The 16,463-nt window shown below is 37.9% G+C and overlaps 1 protein-coding gene across 1 annotated transcript in view; it reads left to right on the top strand.

Moving 5' to 3' along the window:
- Positions 1-414: 414 nt before the first annotated feature.
- The window catches only part of ptpn4a (protein tyrosine phosphatase non-receptor type 4a), a 38,373-nt gene continuing 22,324 nt past the window's right edge, over positions 415-16,463 (top strand). Inside the window, exons 1-2 of the mRNA XM_056754796.1 lie at positions 415-800; positions 12,031-12,185. Coding sequence (XP_056610774.1) covers positions 12,048-12,185 — 138 coding nt within the window. The 5' untranslated portion in view covers positions 415-800; positions 12,031-12,047. The remainder of the gene's footprint in view (positions 801-12,030; positions 12,186-16,463) is intronic.

Below are 16,463 nucleotides of genomic sequence, written 5' to 3'. Positions count from 1 at the left end.
GTAAATTATATTTCATCTTGCTGTATATAACGCATACCTTTTACTGAAATAGTCTATTCTATTTTTTACTTGAACATATTTACATACACACATAACTTTACTCTCTATAGCTTTACTCTTATGTTTACTGTATTGTATTTCTTAATTTTTATACCCATAGGCCCTTATTTAAATCATCTGTGTAACTGTTTTTTGTATTGTTTGATGGTCTCTGTGTTGTTGCTTATTCTGTTTACTGGATGCTCCTGTCACCAAAACAAATTCCTTGTATGTGCAAACATACTTGGCAATAAAGCTCTTTCTTCTGATTCTGATTCTTTACTGGTCAGCGAATGCCCCGCCTCTTCAGGTTGTGACTCCACCCCCGACCACTCGTGGCGCTGTTGAGAGACGCCGCGCCATGTTACAATGTAACACTCAGCACTGCTGTTGCTTCAGCTACTGGTACAATGTAACAGAACCGTGAACGGAGACGCGAGCTGAGAAAGTCACTGATCCCGATGAGTCGATCAAAAGAGTGGGGAATGCGTTATTATTTCCCCGAGAAATCTCTTCAAAAGCCCTAGTGGTCCGCTCACTGGATTGTTACGTGTCGTCGCTTATTGGTCTTACAGAATTGGGTTTATGTGTGGATTATTTGAACCCGGAGGCCCCGTTGAGTTGAATGTGTGTGCTGGGCTGTAGTGGGTCGGTATGAGGTTGCTGCTGGTCTGAGCGGGGGACTCCGCTCCTTTGCCTCGGGTCTCTTTCGAAATAAGATTCACTTATAAAACTGGACACCCCTGGAGCAGTTTATGACGGTAAGCTTCACCATGTCACTTTGCATTTGCTTTCTGTTGGTAAATTTGTAAAAACGTTGTCTTGTACTATCCAAAGTTAATTTGTTTCGTCAAATATAAAAGCAACAGTAAATAACTACAATGTTTTTTACATTAAGTGTTTGGTGGATTGTACCTGTAGCCGTAGTTGAGGACGTTACACACAGCTTGAGCTTTGCTTCTGGAGGACAGTATTTACCCCATACACCAGCGTTTTGGCTGGAGATATGCATTGTTATTTATCAAGTGTATTGTTATCATTATGATTATTAGACCAAACAAAGTTTCAGAGTTTATATTGGTCAACATGAACTGAAATGTTCAGAGATTGGATATTCAACGACGTGTTTATGTGGTCAGAGGCGTTTATATCTGACTTGGCAGTGACGTCATCACTTTTACCAGGTACATGTCAGTGTGTGACGAGACACGTGATCGATTTGACGTCACAGGGATAGGTGAAACACGAGGCGAAATAACCAGTTGTTCGGTATTCAGCCCTAACATTCTTACACGTTCATGAAGCAAGAGTACAGTAACAGAAGCGTTGTTAGTCTGCTATTTCGGTCTTGAAAAGGAGTATTTTATCCTGAAACATCAAACAGATGCTGTGCGTAATACACACCATATGCATATTATAAAAAATGCACAATAGAGTAGACTTAACACAGTCTCTACACAGAACATTTTGACAGCTGGGGCGCAAAAGATCATATAAATGTATGTAAACATGTTTTGGGATTCTGGTTCTCAGGGACATACGCTGGAAATCTCATTGGGCGGATTTTATACGGGAGTAGTGCTGCTCATTTTAGGGTGTCAGCTGTTAGGGGTGCGAGGCCTGCAGTGAGGGTCCTGGCATGCATTTCTGAGCACCTGAGCCAAGGCCATAGAGAGCTGAGTTTGGGGGGTTTGAAGAGGGGGTAACAGGAGGCAGGTGTCCAGACAGTTGGAAATGGCAACACCTGCCCAAGATCTCAATATAGGAAGTGACCTCTCACATTGCTTTGAGAGTAACAACCTTCTGAGTTAAGCACCTACGCTATGCGTTAAGCTTTCAGGGGATATAAGCACCATGTATTCATATTTGAGGTTGAGCTTTTAGTTACTTTCTGAAGGAATCCTCTTATCCACAGTTCGAAGTAAGAGACCTGTGAGAAGCCTGTATAAGTAGTTAAAGTGTTGATTTATATGCCGTTTTTCTGAATGGCAAAACTTTGCATGAACATTCAGAACCTTATAAAATGACAGCCAAAATTACAGAATAATCCGCTGTCATATTACCAATATACTGGTGTTCTGTCAAGTCTTTCGGAGGAGTCCCTAAAGAAATGAAAGCTATGCTATATTTCAAAAAGTATGAGGTGGATGACTGGCTTTGGTGTTGTGAATAGCGTGCGTTCTGTCAGCACTGTTGTTGTGTGACTGCTCATGTGGCAGTCCAAAACATATCGCCAACCACATGTCACCATGCGTTCCAGCAAAAAACACAGACGCAAAACACAGCTGTGTGTAGAAATCCATCTGTCACAGACTCGCTTCTTCAATAAAAGGTGTTTGACCAAATCTATGGTACATTTTAGTACACACAAAGTGTAAATTGTCTGTGGGATGATCCATTCCATTTTCCTGACATAGATTCTGTAACATATACTGTCCAATCCACATCGCAGATTTTGTTAATTATAAAGCTCGGTGTAGCTTCCTTCTGTTGTCACCCAACACACACTCAGCCCTGAGAAAATCACTGAGAGCATCAGATTTTTGTGGTTAGTGTTCCTAAATGAAAGGGAGAAGCTTTCCATTTATGAGATTTATATCACTGTGTTGACATGAAGTGAAGTGGTTATTTTATGATTTAAACTTAATGCTTATTATAGTGGCGAGGATGAGAAATCACTGAACTTCCCTAAATATTATGTAGCATTGTCTGTAATATGTCTTTGAATATTACAACATTTACAAAGAACCAAGTCAATAAAAATTGCAGCAACAGACCAGTGCAATACACCACCAAAATATTGTAATAAATGTAGCCACTGTTTTTTCGCTCCAGATTTTTTGGTCTGTATAAATAATGCAGGACAACAATGCAGCACTAAAATGAAATTCTCTGTTAAATATTATGTATTAAATTGCATTTAGAAGTCCCAACGGCATCCTGGTGTACTATATGTTAAAAACTAATGCTAAAGAAGATTCCCTGCTGTGTTTCAATGGCTTCTTTTGCATGTGTGCATCTAAACTCAGACAGATAAAAATAGACGGCCTCCTTTTCCCCCTCATTTTAAAGTCAAGTCTCGTGACAAGTCTCAAAGAGACAATGAGATCTTTTAAGTATTAATGACTGAAATTCTTGTTGAGGAAAGAGGAAGTCTTTTTTTAGAATAATTCTGCTTCATCGGTTTGCTCTTTGTGTCCCTCTGATTTAACAGCGTGTGTCTGGATGTCTTGTGCATGGATTTCCACGTTACTTTTACATTAAGCTCATCTCAGTTACTTTGAAGTTAAAGCTTAATGTATTTATGCACACAACTGTGATAGTTTGTGCTACATTCATTATAATGTACAGTGTTTGATGGATGCTCTCTTTGTCATCTTTCTTTGTATTGAGTGTATTTTAGTGCGTTGCTTTGCAGTTGCTGGTCACACCTCTCTAGAACAAGCTGCATAGTTTGAGGAATATTTGATGTCCTAAGCAGTTAGCACAAAGGGTAGGGCTGGAGGTCTGTTAAAATCCATAATCTTGGTTTGTAAGCATTTGAAACAGAGGATGCATTGTAGAATAGTCCTCACCAATAAACTAAAATATCTTGATTTTAAGGATGCACAAATTATAGTCTATGAAATAGGAAAATCCTGTAAATTATGTTAGAACGGAACCCTTTAATTTAGCCATGGGTTTGTTTTCTAAGAAAACTCTTAACTTTGCCCTCAATATGTGCACTTATTAAGTAGGAAGCTGAATTAAATGTTGTTTTATTGACCTGTTATATGAGATGTTAAGTTTTACAAGTTGCACAGCTTTGATTCTAACTTGATTGACCTATTTTAATTACAGAGCCATGGTGGAAAATCATAGAAGTGCCACTTCAGTTTTTACAACTTGTAGTTCATTTGAATGTAGGCAGACAGATAGATTACAGATGGTATCACTAGGTGTACGGGAAATGAGCTGTATAACAGTATGATTGTACTCGCACGTTTTGCCTTGATGTTGAGCAGTTATGGAAAGCATCAATCACATGATATAAACTTAGCAAAACTGCCGTGTTTCATGCATCAGTCATGTCCCTTTAAAGCAATCTAGTGTTTCTGATAAAGCATAAACCTGTAGACAGACAAGTAAACATGATTTGATTTAAACAAACTCTCATCAGACCGACAAACAGGAATATAATGGGCCTTGTGGTAATGTACAATAAAAAATCCTAATACATAAAGTGCTTTCCCTTAACATCTCATACTGTCCTAGTTTTTTTTTTTGATTCCTCATCCACATTTAAACGGCTCTGAAGCATTGCGGTTGGAAAATCACTCTATTCCTTTTTAACTTCCTCCATTAGTTGCATTTGTGGTTACAGTTCCAAATGTAGCCAAAGGGTGCAAAAATGTAAGAGATCGGCTGGGTTGTGCTTGTAAGATCTGGTTACACGCTTCTGTAGATGAAGTTTAAAAGCGTGTGTACTCACCTGAGTCAGGAGATAAGCCCACCTCTGCCAGAAAACACACTCACTGTACATTACAGTGTTTATGTGGCGCTATCGGCCACCTGCTGTAGAGGAAAGTTCTATGTTTGTTCTCCCGAACTGGGAATTTATCAAACTGCAAGCATGCTGACTTGCAACATGCTGTAGCCCTTATTATTTGTGTTTGTGAGCTGTTCTAAGGGTTCTGCATTTCTGTTTGTGTGTCTGCAGTAAAATGTTGGCAATGTTGCAGATGTGTTCATTGTGGGGATTTTAATAGAGATACTTTGTTGATGTTTGTGTCAGCAATGTGTATATAACTGTAAATGTCTTTATGTTTATAGAGATTTGCCAGAGTTTTACAATTTTAATCGGATCATCATACTTAAATTGATTAAACAAATCAAAAACAAATCAGACACATTTAAAAAGTGTAACTACTCATTGTTACTAATATTAATTAATTACATTTTGCATTAAGCTTAAAGTGTAGTTAATAAAATGCCCATACGAGAAAAAAAACAAATGAAATATCTTGAATTTAAAAAAAAATTGTAGACATCAATTAAATTAAATATATATATAGAGTAAAGAAAAGCTATTGTCGATGTTTCTCTTGAGGAAAAGACCAAGAAATCTCATGTCTATATTAGAGTTTTAGAATATATCTCAACAATGTCACAACTTAGCTCAGATTTTTCAAGTCTGCACTCAAATTTCAGTATTATTGAAGAATTAAATATGAACCTCTTACTGTCAATATGAAATTGTCTAATCAAATTCAATGGATTTTTTCCAAATCCATATAATTTTACCTGTACAGTCTTTGTATATTTTACAACTCCACTTGTTTCTATTTTCTGTCTACATTTAGTTTGTGAGAACTCAATCAAATCTCCTAAAGTGACATGTAGCAATCTCTGAGTAATAACATTTTTGTCCAGGTGCCAGTGCTTTCAAAAACCAATACATAATTCAAAGCAAATACAGTGATTTCACCTCAGCCTTTGATGGCTTCCCCTTTTAATAACATGGGTTTTCCTGTGAAATGATTTTGTGATGTAATCTGGATTCTCCATGTTTCATGAGTCACCCCTTACATCAGTGATGAAGATGCCGTGGGCTAATGGACAGAGTAACATGTCCGTCTCCCGAGTCATCTGTATCAAGATGAATGAGAGAAAATGTCGTTGGGGGTTTCCAACACTCAACAGATCCCTCCAAAGGGCTCGAGGCTTAAGTTAACTGTGTAGTTACACACAGTGTATATTGATCCGGGTGTCCCTCGTCTGGGGACGTATAATGAATACAGAACATCTCGTCTGAGCTAACCTTCTTCTCAGCTGTAGTCTCCATTACTGAAGTGCTTTAAAACGCTTTTTACGTTCTCCGGCCCAAGGGAGGCATTCTTAGGTCTAATGAAGTGAAGTAGATTCGTTTACAGGATATTGATTGCTGTGGTAGGCGTCTTTTTATTCAGGCAGATGTGCATTCCTGCCAAGGATTTGCATCTCGGCAGAGCGGGCACGTTTAGAAGCAGAAATGTTACTGAATATCAGCTGTTAATCCTCCTACTGTAAATTGTGCAGAATTTTTGGGAAAGTGCAGTTTTAATCAAAACTGTGTTTCTAAATTAATACAAGTCTGGCATAGACCAGTCTGCAGGCTCCGATATGACTCAGGGGAACCAAGAAGCTTATGGGTGTAACCTTTCTCCAGGCTGGTTGTACCTGAGAACACATACATTTTTTCCTGCGTAAGCTGCTAATAGTTTGCTAATGTGGCAGTGATCTGTAGTTTCTGTGTATTTTTCCTTACTATTCACATTGTCCAAATAGAACATTAAGAAAAATGTTAGGGTGAAGTCCTTTTTTAATCACATGCATATTTAACCATTCGCTAGTTTATTTCCAAAGGTAAACACTAGCCTTTTGGTGCTTCAAAACATGCTTGTTTGACCAGTCCGATATGTTGACAGGATGGGAGTTTAGGGTGGGAGTGGGACTACCTGTTTTACAAACAGTGGATGACAGGATGAGTGTTTGAAAACCTTGTTTGCTATTGCACTTGATCTGTCTGGTATAAACATTTCACATTTTACTCTGTGGAAGAAAGTGATACCTTTCAGCCAAAACAGAATTAAATTTTTGCTAATTTTCTTAAGGGCCAGGAAAAAGATGAGTTATGTTGAATGTATTGGAAGACTTTTCAGGAGCCCTTCGATTAGGTGACGCCTTACACCTCCCTGAGGGCATGGCCATGTAGTTAGAAGCTATGTAGAAGACACCTGGGCTTTGCGGCCGCTGCTGTGTTTGCTAACCTTTGCACTCAGCTGGGTGCTTGGAATGCATTAAAGCTGATGTTTTTGGAAAGGAGCTATGGACCAAAGTAAACCATTAAATGTGTTTCCCTTTTGCTTACAATTTAGGTGTAGAAACATCACACATTACACAGCATCTGTCTTGCATATGCAAACTTACTCTGTCCTTGGTGGAATTAGCATTTGATTTTAATTTTGTACTCATGTGTGTCTTTAAAGCAGAGCTATCATGCTACGTCATGCATTCTGACTTCTTTACACTGTTAAACGTCCTGGCTTCTCATGCTTAACATGGTCAACTTGTTAAAAAGCTAGTTGGACGTATGACGTAGTATTTCTGTACTTGATACACTCCCCAAGCACTCCAAATAGTTTCTGAAAGTTTTTTTCTAATTAATTTAGTCATTTGGCAGACGCTTTTATCCAAAGCGACTTACAGTGCACTTATTACAGGGACAATCCCCCTGGAGCAACATGGAGTAAAGTGTCTTGCTCAAGGACACACTGGTGGTGGCTGCTGGGATCGAACCAGCAACCTTTGATTTACAAGTTCAGTGGTTTAACCCACTAGACCACCATCTCACAATTCTGGATCCCTGTGTCGTCAAAGGGATGCTATTCTTTTTATTGGCCAAAAGCAAGGCTAAGGTGAAAGAGCCCGCCCACAAGCAAACAGACAAGCGAGAGCCACTTACCATCAAGATTATATGCGCTGCGTCAAGATGGGCTGCATTATCACTAAAAGTGATTTTTAGTGATACTAATTTCGTTGAGACGTTTAAAACGAAACCTACAGCGGAGGAGTTCAGGAAACGTCATTTATCCGTGGATTACTTGAGACATCACTGAATTATTTAAAATCCATTCACAGCAAGAATGAACACAACAGGCAAAAGTTTTATTTAACGTTATATGTTTTGAACATGAGGAAAAGTGTTCTTAATACAGAATAAAATCATTGTAAGAACATAAAAGGAAGCCTTCCATTTTGCTTTAATGTGTAACACTGTAAACAATTAAATTACAAACCTTGGGAGAATAGGGCTGAAACGATTAGTCAACATCGTCAATGTTCTTGTTGTCGAGTAGTCGTTTGATTACGTGACTTAATTTTAGGGCCTGTAATATCACAATTTGACCGCTACGGAACTGTAGCGCTAGAGTGTAATGCAGCCTTCCCGAATGCTATCGCAGTAGAAGGACACACAGCGAAAATTATGGCGGCGTACAAACGAATGCGAACAAGTAAAGTGTGGCAAAGCATTACCAAATTGAAAACAAAAAATGCGGTTGTGTGCAATGCATGCAAGGCGGTACTTGCATTACACGGCAGCACAACCTGCATCCTGGAGCATTTAAAAAGGAAACATCCCGGAGAATGAGCAGGAGAGAGGTGACTGTTCTCCATCTAGAGCTAACTAACTAACTTAGCGGTAAATCTTTATATGAGAGAATGGAATAATAATCGTAATGATAATAACAACAATAATCATATAATAACAGTAATGTTATTATTTGTTTGCAAAGTATAAAGCTTTGATCAAGCTTAGGAGTCAAGCCTGTTTTGATTATTATAACACTATTAGGTATTACATGAGAGGAAAATGATTATAAGAGAGGGACGTTAATTGATAGGAGGATTATATCCTGCATTTATTTTTTTAATATTTTCTTCTGTTATTTGCTCTTTTTCATTACTCTTTCAACGCCATTTACGAGTTATCTCATCATTTTAAAATAACGGTTCCCCGACAAAGATGAGTTATTACAGCAATCAGTGTTTGTACTGTTTGTATAGCAGGTGGCGCTGTTACACACCTTTGGGGAAAAAGTACAGAATTCCAGAACGTATATTTCTTATCAGTTTTTAATGATTGTTCTGAGTGTAATCTTGGTGGAATCTTTGACAAAAACTTTATCTCAGCTGTTTATTCAAAATGATGCATTTTTGAAGAAACCTACCCACATCTAAGGAGAGATAAAAAAAAAACGAACAAATTCAGATAGTAGAATACGGTTTCCTTTGTTTAAAAGCAGAGACTGTTCATTCATTGGACATTTTTTTTTTTCTTTACAGAAAATGTACTGTGAGCCATGTAAGTTTGGTGAAAATTTAAGAAACTGTGGCGTAGGCTGGCAACTTTTTTTTAAAATGGCTGGCGGGGAAAGAGTTAAACTGAATTGTTGTCATAGAAATGCTGCTTAATGCTTCTGTCAAGAGATTTGCACACATTTAATTTTTTTTTTACCTTATTTATTTATTTTTATTTCTGTTTAAAAGTTTGTAGAGAGTATTTGTGTGATTCGAGTTGGACAGAATCAGCAAACTTAAAGAGAGTAACCAGTTGGTTCAAGTTAATTAAAACAAATATCAAAAGCTGAATTGATTTTATTCATTTCGTAAATAATGTATAACTACATGTTTTGACTAGTTGCGAAAGCTGAATAATCATTAAAAATGTACAGATTTGTTGATTAATCGGTCTAATAATCGTTAGAATAATCGACTATCAAAATTCTCATTGCTCTTAGTAAAAAAAGTTAGTCTGGAGCCCTGATATTGATGGTAATATCAGCTGCTTTGTTAAAAAAAAAACATAAAGCTGAAATTCACCCCAAATTATAATAATACATAATAATAGGCATGAGAAGATACGATTTGTCTCACGAGAACACAATATTCTCATGCAAAACTCGCGTCTGCAGTGCCTTTGCATTAAGCACTAGTGTTTACGCTGGTTTGCACTGCCAGCTACACTTTGGGAGCGCTATTTTGTTATTTTAAATACATTTACAGGCAAACCTCTTCAAAAACATATAATCTGTCTCTTATATATGTGCAATGTTAGCATAAAACATGATGTGTTTATGTAGTTTAAACTTTTTGTCTGAAGGCTATGAGGGTTTAGTCAGTGGAGGAGGGAGGATTGACAGTGTGATATGATCGCCACCTCTGCTAACTCGAGCACTATGCAAAAAGCATATAACGAAAACAACCACAGCTCTTTACTAAAAGCTGCACCTGATAAGAAAACAAATTATAATTTTTGTGCAATTACTGCCTGTCAGTTGAGTTTGTGATAAAACATTTAGCTGTGTTTACACATTGTTTATTACTGCATAATATAATTAATTAAAATAGAAGTTTAATTTGTTTCATTAAGTACAAGATGATTTTATACCTACAATTTTTCATTTTTTGTTTTTAAGGTGAATAAAATACTTTTTCCCCTATATATATTTAATCATAGAGCATTTCTTTAAAATACCTTAAAAATCTTGTTCTCGTGGGATAAGTGTCTCATCACACCACTGCATCGAGAGTCGAGAGCGTCAAAGTAGATGGAAGTCATTCATTTTCAAAGCGAGCCAGCGGCAAGCAGCGGCGTGTCTTGGCCGTCAGGTAAACTTTATGGCAATGAGTTATGACGCGGTTCGGTGGCAACCAATCGAAACGTAGAAGTCCACCGCTTGAGAGGATTCCAGAGAACGCAGCCATGTAAACTTTGGTTCTGACCACATTAGTTCACAAGCAAAATGGAGGAGAGGTTGATTATTGCTGTGGCGGGTTTCCCAATTATATCTGAGGCATCCCTGTTTGCGTACAGGGACATAAATAAATGAAAATTGCGTGGATCAAGGTGTCTGAGATTGTTTGTATGTTTGTATTCCTGATGAGTTGCCGATGATGTGCATTAGCGTTATACATTTTCTGTAAATAAGCGGAATTTCAAGCTAACTTTAGTGCCTGGGCGTGCAAAACAGTGTTACTCCTGCAGAATATTATTTCTTTAGCAAACTTGTAATTTCAATAAGTTCTTTCCACCCATCGAATTCTTGTGGTCAGTCTGCGCAAGATTACTCAGACGCACGCATGACGTCATCGGAAAGTTCGGTCCATTGAGAGAGTTCTGATAACAGAAGTCCAAAATGCTTCAGGATCACGTGATTCATGGAGCCTTCAGATAGTTCCAGGAAGTTATGTTTTCTCTTTAAATTCTTTCTTTCATTTTTTTTATTCATTAAATGGCTTTCGTCTCTAAATGGGTAAAAAGTTTACCTCAGCTGGTCTGTTTAGTCGCAGCTCCATGCGTAACTAGTAACTTCTGGGTAGTTGACATGCTCTCTCTCTCAATGGCTCTGGTTCCGTCTTGCAGTTGACATGGAAACGAAAAAGGTGCCGTTTTCAAAAAGTTGCACTTCGAGACCCGTCTTCAAAAGTTTGCGTTTTCAGTCCCCCAAAATGCTGTTTCCATGTAAACGAATGGCCAAGACACATTCATTTTTTTGCGGTTGAAAACGGTCTTGTGTAAACGGCCCCTTGGGTACTTTTAAAGGTCAGAGTTTCACTGTCATCTTTGTGTAACCGTAGATCTATGAATGAACATAAGGGGACTTCAGGAGTCTCTGTGGTGGGTCTGACGCTTCTTTCACATGAATGATCTGCTGATCTGGACTTTACATCTATGCAGGCATCACAGGTCTCCTATGATGAGACAACATGGGAAATGTGGGGGATAGGTAGGATTAATAAAATATACCTTGCAGGTTAATTTCAAAAGTATATGATGCTGTTATTACTGTGCAATGGTCAGTTCACATGGCACTTGTTGGCAGGTAACTAAGACCATTTCTTATGAAATTGTCAGAAAGTGTCAACACCAGGTTGGTTTTAATCTTGAGTTTATTTTGTAAAAGTATTTTTATTGTTAAAAATAAGCAAAACTTTTTAACAACAAGGGAAATGTCTTGATAAGGTTGATGAAGTGTCAAGACACTAAATCCTATGTATTGTGTACCTGTACTGTGTGCCCTGCTTGGTTTATCCAGGATAGCTGTTAAAAGTGTCAGATGAACCCCTAAGGAAGGTTATATTTAGGCTAAATGTAGGCTGTATGTAAAAATGTCAGCTTGTCTTGTGTGAAACAGATCTCTCTTTTAGACCTCAATGAATTAGAGACACATCAACAAACTGTCTGTTTCATTATTGTCTACTATGGTGCTTCCGCCACCTGTACAGTAAAATAACAGCAACAAAAAACGTCAAGTATAGCCTGTTTTGGTAGTTATGGGTATATGATGCAGTTAACCGCGGCTCTCTGTGCTTTCTGTTTTTTAAAGACTTTGTTCTTCAGTCTTATATAAAGGTGTCTATAGATGAATTTCATTTAAAAATGCTTGACAGTGAAGCCTTGTGTTACAGACCCTGGTTGGACCGTAATGACCGCACGCTTCCGGTTGCCCGCAGGCAGATCCTACAATGTCCGGGCGACGGAGCTGGCACGCGACCGGCAGCGTACCGAAGTGGTCTGCGACGTTCTTCTTTTGGACAACACTGTCCAGCCTTTTAAAGTCAATGTAAGTAGTACCCCTTTTTAAGTAAAGCAAGAGGTTTTAATGTCTTACCCCATGTCTCAGGATGTATACAATTGGAAACAGCACCAATAATAATTCTAGCACGTTTTACACTTTATATACCATATGTATCTTACTATTTACTGTAACAGTTGGTTTTCAAACATTTTGGCTGCGCCCCACTTGCACAACGTATTATAAAATTTGCCCCTCTTGTTCCCAACACTCACCACTCTACAAAATATACTGTAGTTTTGTATATTATCCAGTTTGGGATACATGTAATTTGTCCTAAATGCATATATATGTAAATATTATATATATATTACCACGCAATAAAATGTCAACCGTAAGAGATTTTTCTATTCCGTGTATTCCATGGAATGTAAATAAGTAGGCATGAGATCTGTACATGGACATAAAAAAGCTGAATATTCACGTATTTCCGAAGTCAGATCGCTTTGTAATGCTGTTAATAATTTTATTAAACTTTGGGCGAGCCGAGGTGAAACCTGCATTGAAACGCACAATGATGCTCGCCGTGTGAGCGCTTTGATGTGACGCGTCATAACCACTGTTTTGGGAGACGCGTGCTAAGTTACCAGAGATTCGCAGTTTTTGTGCATACTCATCACAGATAAGCACGAATTTCCGAATTAACATGCGCAATACAAACGAGTATGTGTGATCTACCAGACCGTCAGAGGGCAGCGTCCTTCACAGACCCACTGCAAATTTAACATTGAGGAAGTGTTTTCGCCATTGCAAACAATCCAAGCAAACAGCATGACAACAAGAATAACAACCAAACTGTTGAGCTCAGACCCGGATGTGCAATGTATACTGAAATATCTAAAAACGTGTTTAAAAACCATATCCCCGTTATCAAAATTAATTATATAGCGATAGAAATTGTTATCGAACTATTGTCCAGCCCTAGCGTGAAGATAAATATAAATAAATAATAAATCTGATTATAAGATTTTAATGTGATATCTTTTTTTGATATTTGATATCTTTAGTACATTTTCATAACTTGCCTACATTTTATGGTAAGCATTTAATTGAACTGTAATAAATAAATAAATTATTTCAATCTAAGAAAAATTACATATAAGATTTAGAGTTATAATGGGAGATTGTTACGTGGAAATTATATTGTTACTGTACTACCTCACACCCATTTAGGACTTGAAAAGTAAGCATTTTTTCATATACAGTATAAATAGAATTATATAAGACTGTTTGATTGTCATTAATGTGAGTTTTTTGTGAAAGGGTCCGGATCACTTATAAAGTGCTTCTGTTCCACCTAGGGGATAGAGTTGTAGGTTGGACTTATGGAAGGGATGCATGCCTGACATTCCAGCAGGATGAAAAGTATCCCTTAGGGCTCCAGAGATTCATGTACATACTTGCACCTGCAATAAAGATGTGCCAAGGCGCACCCCCTAACACGCGACAAATCCACTGCTCTTTTATATGCGGGACTGATTGCGAAACCCATGTTTATTCATCCAAGTTCTGAAAAGTGCAAAGGGTCCTTACTTAGAGCTACAACTATGTCTTGACATGAAAAAAAGGGATAGTGCCGGGTTGCTCAGGTCAGGTTACACCTGGTTACTCTGGTTGTGGAAGGTTAGAGGGTTTCAAAGATTATAGTGGGTTGCTCAGTTCATAGTGGGTTGCTTGGGTCATAGACGGTTGCTCAGGCTATAAAGGAATCTTTTTATCATAGTCATTATCATTTTCATGATCTTACCTATTAGTTACATAACCTAATAGGATTTCCTGTGTATCAGGAAGTGTTTCTATATGCGTATTAATGTGAAATGAATCTATGACATTCCAGACATAGAGCCCATTCTACCCACATGAGTGTCTTCAAACAGCTGCTAATCTGCTAAATGAATCAGACCATTCTTTTACTGTTTGTCTGTCATGCTGCTCTTTGAATTGCAACCAACATTTCCAGGAAAGCCTGTCCTCATGTAACAGCCCCATTGATCAAATTTACTCAATCGCTCTCTGGCCTCTTACATTTCTGCTAAAAACCTCTCAGTGACCTAGATAGTCCAGTAGCACAGCGAGCCCTTGATGAGGATAGGGCGCATATGTATGGAAGCAGACGGTTTATTGCGAGAAAAGGGGCGAGCAGAGGCAGATAAGCTAGAGGGAGTGAGGTGTTGAAAACAGGAAGGCAGTTATTTGTGTTTCAGGGCTTGATGTTGTTCGACATTACGGAGAAAGCCATCAATAATATGTCTTGGGTGTTTGAGTGAAGATGTGCAGGTTTTGTCTGAAATGCAGAGTAGTTTGTATATATTAGAATAGGTTACTTCATTGTAGCGTCTCTTACGTTCTTTTACATTTTTCTGATCAAAATTGTGATTGTGAGTTGAACGTGAATATGGAGGACGGCTTCTCCCTTCAGCCTAAATTTTGTTTTATAGTCTGTGCAACTCTTCCCTTGATATCATTTACATTTAGCAGATGCTTTTATACAAAGTGACTCACAAAGTTGGATAAAACAATAGTAGAAATTTGTGCAACAAAAGAACAACAATGCATAGGTGCAGTAAAAACTGGTCTCAGTCAGCCTATCAGAGTATACAAAGCTAAAAAAATTGGGTGGGGATTGAAAAGTAAAAATGAAGCAGAAGACCGTACTAATGGGTCAGATGTTGACAGAAGAGATTCTTAAAGACAGATATAGATTCTGCTGATCTTGTGGCCCAAAGTCATGGAACAAACCCGGAAAAAGTGTGCGAGTATGATTATTTTTTGGAACTTTGTGGGATCAAAACATGAAATCTTTGTTATGTTTTGTCATGGATAGAGTGTGTGTCCTACCTGTTTCTGTAGTTGCCATGTTTAGATGGCTGTCTTCAAAAACACTGACAGTCTTCCCACAGACCTCCTATGGACAAGCTGCCGCATGTTTGCTTGCATTTCTGTCATGCCTGTGTTCAAACTTTGCTCGCTTATCCTCCCATCTCCATTAAATTGCAAATGATGATTTGTCGTGACTGTAAATGAAACAAAGAATGCAAAAAAGGTGAATTTACATGTATTATTGCTGAGTTCATGTTTGGCGTGAGACCTCATGCTGAGGTCATGCTTTGCAGCTCTGTGGCAAGTCAGACTGTTTCCTCTCACACCCAGCTGGCCTGTCATTCATTTTTGCTGATGTGACCGTTGCCATATTTTGTTTATTGAGCAACACAGTGTGTATGTGGGATGTGCTGTCTGTATTTATCAGAATATGCTGTCATAGATCATTTATAAGTGGAGACAAAGGAAGTGAAAACGCTGCTAATCCATCAGCTCTTCTGTCAGGATCCTGTAACGGATACGACGGCCAATAAAACCAACTAATAAACCTCAGACTGTTTTTAGCTGCCGTAGAGCCCTGGGTTTAAATGGATATATGTTGAAACTTCCTGTTTACTTTCTGTCCTGCTGTCTGCCTATATGGTAATCAGCTTTTGGTGCTACAGAATATCAACACCGTAGTTGCTCAGTTGGATTGTGTTAAATCCAAGTGAAGACGCGTGTCATATCATTGGAAAGGTCACAAAGGCCACTTCATCAAATTCAGGAAAGGCGTTAAGTGTCTACCAGGCACTCAAAGGGATATTTCACCTTAAAATGCAAATTCTGTCATTATTTACTAACCCTCATGCAGGCTTGTGCCGGTAGTACGTTTTTATGTGGCAGTAATTGATGAAGCTTCTATTACGTTAGACGCTTGTATCTCGGTGATGAAATGCATAATAAAAACAGGTCAAAAGCATAAGCCAAGCAAATATCAGTTTCAAAAACAAGTTAGCAACTTTTTGTACAGCTTATTGATAATTTTTCAGGTGTTTAATTAAATATGATAAAACCTATTTTACTGCATAGATTTTAGTTAGCAAACACATGTAATGGTGATGATTAAGATAAAGATGCCCACTTTACTTGCTGTACAAAAAAAATTATTTAACATAGCCAACATAGTCAAATACACATGTAACGTAATATTCATAGCTTAATATTTAAATGGTCATTTTTACTGACACAGTACAACAATTGTACTAATTTGTGTTTTTTTTCCGGATAGTAAGCAGTAGGATAGCTTATATAACTTAAAATACATTTTAAAGCAGCACTATGTGGCAAGATGCAATTGTGTTGCGTTTCATCTTCAACTTCAAATACAAATAATTGTTAAGCCACACACCATTATAAACTACATCACTATGTTAACCGGATAACTGAAGTTTATTTGTGAAATTA

This window comes from Triplophysa dalaica, chromosome 8 (genome assembly GCF_015846415.1).
Source record: "Triplophysa dalaica isolate WHDGS20190420 chromosome 8, ASM1584641v1, whole genome shotgun sequence".
In the NCBI taxonomy this organism is placed as follows: domain Eukaryota; kingdom Metazoa; phylum Chordata; class Actinopteri; order Cypriniformes; family Nemacheilidae; genus Triplophysa; species Triplophysa dalaica.
This window is presented reverse-complemented; position numbering and strand designations above follow the sequence as displayed.